This window comes from Trichechus manatus, unplaced genomic scaffold (genome assembly GCF_000243295.1).
Source record: "Trichechus manatus latirostris isolate Lorelei unplaced genomic scaffold, TriManLat1.0 scaffold00100, whole genome shotgun sequence".
NCBI lineage: Eukaryota > Metazoa > Chordata > Mammalia > Sirenia > Trichechidae > Trichechus > Trichechus manatus.
In genome coordinates, this window is record NW_004444036.1 from 968,883 (window position 1) to 979,634 (window position 10,752).

At 45.2% G+C, this 10,752-nt stretch overlaps 1 protein-coding gene across 1 annotated transcript in view; it reads left to right on the forward strand.

Moving 5' to 3' along the window:
* REPS2 (RALBP1 associated Eps domain containing 2) overlaps nucleotides 1–10,752 on the forward strand; it is a 193,917-nt gene that overhangs the window by 168,728 nt on the left and 14,437 nt on the right. The window contains exon 15 of the mRNA XM_023737251.1: nucleotides 10,456–10,539. Within this exon, the coding sequence (XP_023593019.1) occupies nucleotides 10,456–10,539 (84 nt within the window). The remainder of the gene's footprint in view (nucleotides 1–10,455; nucleotides 10,540–10,752) is intronic.

Below are 10,752 nucleotides of genomic sequence, written 5' to 3' on the forward strand. Positions count from 1 at the left end.
CCCTCGCGTTTACGTTTAGCTCGTGCCACTAGGTGGCGCTTTAAGGCCATTACAGGAAACGGATGCTACTGGCTTTATTTATTTTCCATTTATTGAAGTATAGTAGGCAGATAGAAAAATGCACATAGAGTGTGCAACTCCATGAATTTTTCCCAAGCTGAACACACTGTTGTCACCAGCACCCAAATAAAGAAGTGGAATATTCCTAGCACCCCAGAAGCACCCCCTGACCCCTTGTGCTGTTTCCAGTCACTAGTCTTCTTCTTAGGGTTACCACTATTCTGACTTCTGACAGCAGAGATTAATGTTGCCTGGTCTGTACGTTATATAAATGGAATCACGAGGTACTCATACTCTTGGGTCTGGCTTCTTTTCGTTCATCTGATATTTGTGTGAGTCATCCGTAGTGTTGTGTGTAGTTGTAGATCATTGCTGTGTAATATTCCATTGTGTGTGTGAATATATCACTGTTGATCCATTCTGTTGTTGATGGGCATTTGGGTAGCTTTCAGATTTGGACTATTGTGACTAATACTGCTGTGAACATTCGTGTACACATTTTTTAATGGACGTATGTTTTTATTTCTCTTGAGTATATGAATATACCTAGGAGAGTAGGCATATGCTCAGCTTTGTTAGATACTGCCAAACAGCTTTGCAAAGTGGCTGTACAGATTTATATTCCATCATCAGTGTTTGAATTCCACTTCCACATCTTCACCAATACTGGATTTATTTTATGGCTGGTTCCTAAATCTTATGTAAGTTTTGCAGCTCCCGCTCTAGCCAGCCATTTCCAATTGAGTTTTTTGAAAAGCCACCTTCTTCTGATGGACATGGATCATGCAGGAAGGACGGTGTCAACCCAAAAGGGGACACTGATTACAGTCCAAGTATAAGCTATCAGTAGTTGGAAAAGATGTTATTCTAACACTCCATCATCCATACAGAGTGCTGGAACCTGGAAGGGAATTCAAAATTATAAGCATGATAAACATTGAGTGAGGCCAGGACTTTGAGGCACTTTGAAAATTTTATATAATTTTGTTACTGTTGTCAGGGATGGGGGACCAGCAACAAGAGTTTCTGAAGACCTCATAACCGGATGCCTTTGAATTGTGACGGTGGTGGGGCCCTAGAGTAAAAGTCTGTTTGGTTTGGCAAAGGGAGTCCCTGGGTGGTGCAAATGGCTAACACACTTGGCTGCTAACCAAAGGTTGGACGTTTGAGTCTACTCAGGGGTGCCTTGGAAGAAAGACTTGGTGATCTACTTCTGAAAAATCAGCCATTAAAAACCCTGTGAAGCACAGTTCTATTCTGACATACATGGGGTTGCCATGAGTTTGAGTGGACTCCATGGCAAGTGGTTTTATGCATAGGGCATCTTTCTTCAACCTTATCCAATGGGGAACATAAGTCTTAAGAGAATCTTGCCATGAATCACCTTACCTGTGAGGCTGTCCGTGTTGTTGACTCTGCAAATGGTGTTATAATATGGCTTTAGATAGCATGATGAATAGATGGTAGGCTCAGATTTGACTCACATCTCCATTCTGTTACTAGAAATAGGAACTAGAAGAACAGAACTTTGGTCATGGTCAAAATATTTGTCTTTTAGACCAAAATAAAGCATCCATAGTCCTTTAGTTGTAACAGTAAATCTGTTTCATGGATATTGTCCATAATCCAGTGGATTCCAGGAATCCCCAGGGGATTATGCTATGTGACTGCTGTAGCCAGGGACTAGTTGCCCACTATAGTTACTGATTATCGACTTCCACCAAAATAGCCCCTGAGCTCCTCTATCAGTGTTTCCCTGGGTGTCTCCAACGTTGTATTGGCCTGCAGTAGGGGCCACCAGAGAATCAGGTATCAAAGGCGTTCAGTGCAAACTGCCTGAGATGTCTGTGCTGGGGCAGCCATGAAATCTACAAGTCCGAAAGAGCTTTTAGATTTTTAATTTCTCCCCTCCAATATGGGTAGAAATAACATCCAGTGGCACAATTTTTTTTTTGCTTGTTTTTTTCAGTGGCACAATTTTGGATTGTGGATAGCCTGATTTATGGGACCTGCTTATAATCTAAACTGGAGTCAGCATTTTCTCATTTTAAGTTTTCATCTATTTGGCAGGGGAAAAAAAGCCCCTAGTGTTGAATTGGCTGCTGTTTGCAGTTGCAGAAACTATGCCTGGGAAACCAATCATAATTTTAATCCTAATTATTATTATAGTAGCTACCATTATTGAGCAATTACTATGTAATTGTGCTTAGCACTCTAGACAGATTATTTCACTTAATCTTCATAATGTTATGAGTTATGTGGATTATCCCCATTATGCCCATGAAGAAATTGTGGCTCAGAGAGGTTAAGCACATGCCCCAGGTTATACATTGAGCGAATGCAAAGCCTGGATTTGACTCTAAAGTCTGTGCCATGTAGCTGCTATGCTCCATGGCTGTGTTTACCAAGGGAGAAATGCTTGACCTCTTAGCCAGTGGAACACACAACAGCGGTGGGTTCATCACTGGCTCATTGCACCCATTGACTAGAGGACCTGCCCTTTGCTGGCATTCAGCTCAGGCACTGGGAAAATTAAAGTGAATCAAGACCCAGCTCCTGCCCTCCAGGTGCTTACAGTCCAGCTCTCTGTCTCTCCCAGGTATCTTGGCTCATGGGTTTTGGTAACTTGTCTTGCCAAGAATTCAATCCTTCAGACCCACTTGAGGTTGCATGGACCAGGGCTTCGAACCGGTTCAGTCATGGCTGACAAAGCAAAACCGTAACAGACCTGAATTTTTAAAATTTGGGTGATCCTGAACCATAACTGGAATAGGAAAAATTACCCATCGAAGCCCTGGAATGGGAGATTTGGAAGAGGCGTAGTGAGCCCTTTTAGGATCCTGATGCATGATATTGGACAATTGCCAGGACTGAGGACAGTGACACACATTCACAGTGGTGTGATTGGCTGCTATATTTGAGCGGGGCACTGCTGTTTCTGACTCCCCACAAAATCCGAGGGGCAAGAGATTTGGTTGCTATGCAATGCATACACTGCCCTTGTTTCCTAAGAGGGAAATTAAGTTTCTAGCAGGGCTTCGACCCGTAATTTTTCCTGTTCCAGTTATGGTTCTGGTTTACCCAAATTTAAAAAATTTGAATCTGTTCCAGTGTTGCTTCCTGGGCCATGATTGAACTGGGAAGAACCAGTTTGAAGCACTGGCATGGACTCACTTGCTCCGAGGCTGGTTTTGGAGTGATGGGCTTGCTTGTGGCCAGTGTGCTGCTGGCCCTTGGCTCTGCATCTTCTAGGCCTGGGTTTGATGTATGGTGGAGATGGTAGTCAGGTGAAAGTTAGGTAGCAAATGAAATGTAGAATACCAACAGGCTGCTGGAGGTCCCCTAGAGACTGCAGCAGGAGAGTCTTCACATCTGCATAGAATTCACCCTCTGCCTCCGTGACTCCCAGTCATGGGATTCACCCAGATATGATAGACAAAGCTTGAGTTTTTTTCTAATCTGTCAGTAGCATGAATATTAAAAATTTAAAAAGGTCACCAACTATCTATGCCTTGACAAGGTTCTGAAATTAGACTTCTTGATTTTTTAAAATGAGATTTGACTCTTTTTTGAGGGAGTCAATTTGACTTTTAAATAAAACCTTATTGCTGAAGATTTTTCCCACCTTTAAATATTTATTCATGGAGGCATGTGGCATACACCCGCTATTCTCTCCATGATAAAAGGAGGTGAAAACAATTAAGCAGCCTAGTACACCTGTGGCCTAGTCCCACCTAGGGCCGTGGAGGCTTGGTTTTCTCTTCTCTTGAATGAAAGTTTGAACCCTCAATGGACCTCAGTTGGTTTGGGCTGGCTACAGAAAAAAATCACACAAGGAGCTTGTTAAACTACAAATTTCTAATGCTCCAGCCCCAGGAGATTCTTATTAGGGAAGTCTGGGGTAGTGTCTCGAAGTCTGTAATTTATAAAATTCCCCCCAGAGAATTCTGCTGTGCAGACATATTTGGGAACCACTGGGCTGGAGGGTCTAGAGCAAACAGAATTTGAGGTGGGAAGAAACTTCTGGTGTGTGTGAAGGTTCAGGGAATACTTATGTGCCTGGAGCAGGTTCCACATGGGCAAATGAACGCAGTTATGATGGAGAGGTAAATGGGAGCCAGACGATGAAGACCTTTCACTGGCTAAGGGATTGCATTGTATGCCATAGGCCTTAGGGACCCATTGAAGGTTTTGAGAAAAAGAGCATTTTGATGAAATGGTGCTTTACAAGATTAGTTGCTCAGTGGTACACGGGGTAGATTGGACTGGGAAAGAAACTGAAGGCCGGGAAGAGACCCGCAGAGGTGTTTGCAGTGGCCCAGGTGGGAGGTGTGGTGAGCACCGGGCTTAGATGGCCGCAGTGGGACCTTTGTAAAGCGGGTCTGCTGGCGTGGGACTGGAACCTGAGACCTGTTGTTTTAAGCTACTTTAAAAAAATTCATAATTTATCAGTGTTGCTCTCGTCTGTTTTAACTATTATAATGGATTTTTTTATTCTGTTTGTGTCCAGGAGGTTTTAAAGGAGCCCAGTAAATAAACTCATGCAGAGAAGGAGTTGGCTGTGGCAGCAACAGCTGCTGCTGCAGGGAAGGGGAGAAGAAGGGAGGGAGCCTTCTTGCTAGGCAGCACCCATCCTCACCCTACCGGTATACTCTTGGCCAAAGCAAGGCGGGGGGTGGTGGTAGTGCTGTTGCAGGTCCCCTGGAGTCGGGTCTGCCAACCATTGTGGAGAATCCTCTCAGAGGATTGGGTGTGGAACATGGTGTTTGGCATTCAGGTGAAGTAGAATGGTTTTCCTCAGTGTGTCCCAAAATACGGTCCATAGATTGTTTGTACTGCTAGATGCTAATGGCAGTTACATGAGAATAAGGAATTGAAACCAAATAAGTTTGGAAACTTCTGGGTTAAACAGAGGCAAGTGGGTTCCTTTACCCCACAGAATTTCAGAGCCTGCAGCATGTTCTGTGCTCTGAATCTCCAAGAGAGAGGTAGACTATGCAGTGTTTCCTAAACTTACTTGTAGAATTTTTTCCCTCTAGGCTAGGGGTTAGCAAACAGATTGTATCTGGTCTCCAGTCTAAATAGTTCTCAAATTTGACTATCTCCATTCCCACCAGCCTGGTTTAAATGACCATCACTTATTACCTTGTTTTCTTCTTCAGCCTTCTAATTGGAGTCATTTCCCCACAGTATGGGTTGCTTCCAATCCATTTCATTCACTGGATCCAGAATAATCTTTCTAAGATAGAGATCTACTCAGATCATTTCCCTACTTAAAATCCTTCAGTGGCTCCTGTGGCCCTCAGGATAAGCTCCAAGCTCCTCAACATGGATGTATCAGTCAAGGTTTGGTAAGGAAAACAGAAATCATTCCAGGTATTTCACACTGGAGGAGATTTAAATCAAGGGATTAGGTACTTACAAAAATGATTTAAGGGCCAGAGGAGCAAAGGTGAGGGAAGACCACCATTCTCAGGCTTTCCACACTTTCTGAAAGTTGGAACATTGCAAGAACTGAAGGGAAAAGCTGGGAATGATCAGGCTGCCTGCGGTGCCTAAGTAGTGATTTGCAGGGAAATGCCCTGAGGCCACCACAAGATATCATGACTGTGGAAACCCATGCTTTTCTGCCACCACTGCCAGAAGAGCAAGAATATGGCCTCTGGGTTTTTTTCCCCCACCTTCTTGATTTCATGTGAAATCATTGGCAACAAAAATTCTATAATGTAGTTCCTAGGCTTCCATCCTCTGCAGTGTAGGGAAGACCAGAGTGAGGGGAATGGTGCTGAGTTGCCAGTAGACCATCCAGGACAATGGTCTATAAGACCATGCATGAGCCACCCCTGCTGCACTTCTCTGGCTTTGTCTTGCCCATTCTTCTCCCGCCCCTCATCCTGCTCCACCCTGCTAGACCCCAAATTCCAACCATACTAGTGTGCTTTAACCTCCCTCTTCTGGAAGCACTTTGCCTAGTGTCTCAAGTCAGATTCTTTAGTAGCAGAACCTGAGATGGGGATTCTTGGAAAGGGATTTGTTGAGGGAGTGCTTTTCAGGAAAAATCTGGAAAAAGATGAGGGAAGCAAGGTAGGGAAGGGGAAAGAACCAAGCAAGGATGTGGTCTCAGGTAAAGTCTGGCCTTGGCCTGATCCACACGAGGTGGACTCTGGTACATAAACTGAGCCACAGAGTTACCCCCTTGGAGGCAACAGGACTGGTCTTTTATACCCTCCTATTAATCAGTCATTGTCTGTGGGCTGCTGGGAGGGGTTGTTGCAAGGTGGATTCCCATCAATCAGGGGCAATTCTCTAGAGAAGAAGGCAGCCGTGAGTCCTTATAGCCAACACTCATAGCAGTTGAGGGATGGCGGTACCAGCCAGATAAAGGGGACCTGGGTGGGACACCACAGTATCAATTACATCTGACTTCCTCCTACTTATCTCCCAAGCACTTACCATGGTCCCTGACACATCATAGGTACAAAAGAAATGCCTGTATAGTTGAATAAAGAAATGAACCTTTCTTTTGGTGGATAATCAAAGTGCTTATCCTCCCTGGGCGTGTGTCCATTTCTCAGACGCCAACTGAGCAGGGGCCGTATTGTCCCATCAACCATGGGAATGGGCAGAGTGTTCTCCACAGCCTGAGTGGGAGCACCTTCCCAGTCCAAGTGATCTATTAGGCTTTTCACTGCAAAGTTAGAATGAAAATATACTTGCCATTTGTGGATTAAAAAAAAACAAAAAACATTGCCATCAAATCGATTCCAACTCATAGCGACCCTATAGGGCAGAGGAGCGGCCAGTGAATTTGAACCGCCGACCTTTTGGTTAGCAGCCAAGCTCTTAACCACTGTGCCACCAGGGCTCTATTTATGGATAGGGAAATATTAATGTTAAAAATATAAGATCTATATTTTTAAAAGGAACCTTTGCTTGAGTTTCATTGAGCTGTTTGCTAAAAGTGCATTTTTCTGGCTTGCCACTTCTGGTCTGGGTACATGTTACACATGGAGCCCTGGGGAAAGGCCCACCATTTGCAATATTCATTGTAATGCAGATATTTGTTTAGTTCACAAGAGCCAGGCGTTGGATTTCAGTTCAGGCACCCAAAACTTTGGGGCAAGGGCATATTGTCATGATGGCAGAATTGTTACCCCCTTTCTTAATACACTGAGGAAAAAGTAAGGCAAAATTGATGACTTAGAAAATTCTGTCTGAAGAAATAGCAAATAAATCTGCTTAATTTGTTCTGCTTTCCAGCCACTAGGCCTAATGTAAGTCTCATACTATTGTTCATGAAGGAAAGTGAAATAGTTTATTGAGAAGAGGGGCTTTGTGTATCTAAATCTCATTTTTAGTTTAGTTTTTTTTTTTTTTTTTTTTAAACACAAAGCTGGTTTTCTTGCCCCGTATCTTTTCCTGGGGTGGTTTCCGGCTCTGACAAGCTCTGCCTTATTCCAGGACCTTCATGAGATTCAGGCCTCTGAGTGTTCAGTGGGTGGATCCATCTGGGATAAGTCATGGACCAGTATAAAGGGCTGGGGCCGCCTTAAGTTTCTTCCTAAGGGGATTGATGGTTAGATTCAGCCTGTTGTAACACTGTGGAGTTGTCAACAATCATAGAGCTAGAAAGCCCAGGCCCTTGGGTACAATTTCAGGAAGGTAAATTTGTAAATGGAGAACGTTTTTAGATACATCTCACAACCTGCTTCCTCATCCTTCCCAATCCCTCACCTCATTGTTAATGTTTTTAGAGATGCTTATGAGGAAAAGGAGACAATTATGAAGATACTCTACTTCTTTTGCTGTGCTTAGAACCCTCATTTATGTGGAAAAGAGGGCCAGTTTATCATCTGCTAAATATTTCCGCGAGAAGAATACTTCATTCATCTCCCCATGAAAAGGGAGCGTTAGAGGAAACACTTCTGTCTGTCCTCCTGATGATAGAGAAGAACCAACCAACCGAAAGGCAGGGTGACTGCGTCTGTCAATTCTTCTACCTCTGGTGTTTTGATGCACACCTGTGCGGTCCCTGCAGTGGGCTAGACACACAGACTTGGGGCTAGAACATGTTTCCAAGGGATAGATTTCTGGAGTGGAAGGCAAGGAGAGACTTCGGGGCCAAGTTGCGTCCTTCAGCACAGTTCACAGGAAGCCCTGTGTGGGGGAGGCCATTGGGCCTTCACTCAGCCATTAATAAAGCTGATGCGTGGCTTCCCATTTGGCTCGTGGATCTTGGAGTGCTTGCATTCCCCAGACTCCTCGCAGTGCATGGCTTCTGGACAGCTTCACTTGGATGTCTCACAGGCACTTCCAACTCAGCATGTCTAAAAGTGAACTCTTCAAACCTACTTCTCCTGTGTTTCCTGTCATGGGGATTGGCCTCAGCATTCTTGTGGTATCCCAAGTGGAAATTCTGGGTGTCAGAGCACGGGAGGCCTTTCATGAGCTTACATGAGTCTCCTTTCTCACCTCCTCACGCATTCTCCCCTTGCTGGCTCTATCCTGCTTGTCCCTCAGGCCTCAGCTGAAACATCACCTTCTCCTGAGTCTTTCAGACTCACAAGGCTAAGTGCCCCTGCAGCCCCCAGACTTCCCCACCATAGTCCTTTTCCCATGGAAATGGGACTGCCTGTTCATTCTCTGTCTCTCCCACTGGGCTCAAAGCTCCTGTATGCAGGGTCTGTGTCTTGTTCATCCCTGAATATCAGGGCATGTTTGTGGTAGATGTTCAATAACTATTTCTTGAATGAATTACACTCAGCCCTTAGAGTGTCTGAGGCTGTGTAGCCCAGTGGTTACAGGCCCAGGTCTGAGTGCACCTGAGGCTGTGTAGCCCGGTGGTTATGAGCCAGCTTTGGATCCTGAGGCCTAGGTTCAAACCCTACTATTTGTGTGATCTGTGGTGAGTTCCTTAACTTTTTGATCCTCAGTCTCACTGATGAGATGGGGCATAATAACTACTTCCTAGGGCTGTGATGATCAAATGAGATAATCCATGCAAAGCACAGAGAGCAGTACCTGCCACATAATAAATGTTCAGTGTTTCGTTGCGTCTATTAATAACATCAATAATAATATAATTATCATCCTTAATGGAAAGGAGACACCTATAAGAAATCCTTGAAGCTAGAAACCGGGCATGTTGAGTGCCTGCATGATGAGTTCAGAAGAGGTGGAGAACAGGATAAGAACCCAGGTATCTAGCTAGGGCAATTAAAACATAGGAGCAGATGAGATTGCCCTGGGGAAGAATGAACAGAGAGGGGAAAGTAGGGCAGGAGAACTGAAGCCAGAACCTTGAGAAATCCTCCATTTGAGTGGTAAGACAAGTCAAAACGAGTAAGGGGGAGATAGGATTCCAAGTAGGGGGCGATCCAAGAGATGGCGGCTTATCAGATGCCAGGAACGGGAGTTTTATAAAGATGGTCAAGGGTGCCAGGCTGGGCAGACGGTCAATGAAGACGAGACTAGAAGAGGCAGCTAGAGTCTGCTAAATGGGGGAGCGTTTGCGCCGTTGGGAGCATACCGTTGCAGTAGTGTTGAAGGAAGAAGCTGCACTGCAAGAGGTTAGAGAGCACCAGGTTAGGGACGAAGCAGGCATTCCAGGACAGCTTGCTGTGCTCCAGCGTGTGTCTGCAATGGAGACTGGGTTGGGGGTGCGGGGAGGACTGAGGCAGTATAATGTGACAGTCGCTGTGGTTCGGATGCAGTTTTTTTTTTTTCAGCACGCTAACTTTATCACTGACTAATAGCGGCTGAAGGTAGCAAGTACGGGGAGCTCTGGCCTGTCTTTGTCACCCAGTCCCTTGTGCTCTTCCACTTGGTTGTTGGGCACATGCTTTGTCTTGAGTGTGCCTTTGGCCATTCCGCTCTGATTCCTGTGCATTTAGTCACTGATCCCATAACGCTCAGTGGCCTCAACCCTTTGCTGTGTACTCCTTCCATCGACCCTTCACCTTTTTTTTTTTTTTTTTAAGGTAAAGAGCCAGATTTGCTAGAGGGTTTGCTTATTAAGAATTGAGCATTTTTTAAATCGGGGTGTTTTTATTATGGTTATGGTTTTTGTTGGCGCTCAAATTTTAAGTTGTCTTTCCCAATCTTGTTTCCCCATACGCCCTGTTATTTTTGGAGTGTGACCTTGTGAAGTGTTGGAATCCATGTGTCCCATGATAGAAGAAAGGCCCATGATTCCTTTCCCTAAGGTCCCCGAACGCTGGAAGGAGAGCTGGGAGAGAATAGCAGGCCTGCAGGAGGCCTTGCCGAGGGTTGGTGGGCCTGGCCATGCTTGGCCTGAATGGTTTTCCCCTAGTGCCTCATCATATGAGCCTCTCATTGTATATTTAGATTGTTGTGTTTCTGCATTTTTGTCCTCTCTCTGATCTGTCGCTCCAGTCTGAACAAACGTCCGAGGCCGAGGTGCACCCACAGTCGAGCAGAGGCCCTTCCCAGGCTGCAGAAAGTAGTCCAGCCAAGAAGGTAAGGCTGCTGCAGCAGGGATGCTCTGAGGAGCTTCGGGAGCCCCACCCCAGGCTGCTGGCCTCTGTGAGCAAATCTGTTGTCACGCCTTATGCATGTCCAGAAATGAATGTGAACGGTCCAGATTGCCTAGAATTTGGATTCTTTGTAAAGGTTAGGTCCTGAAGATTCCTGAGTTTTATGTATCTAACAGTCGGAGCCCTGGTGGCACAG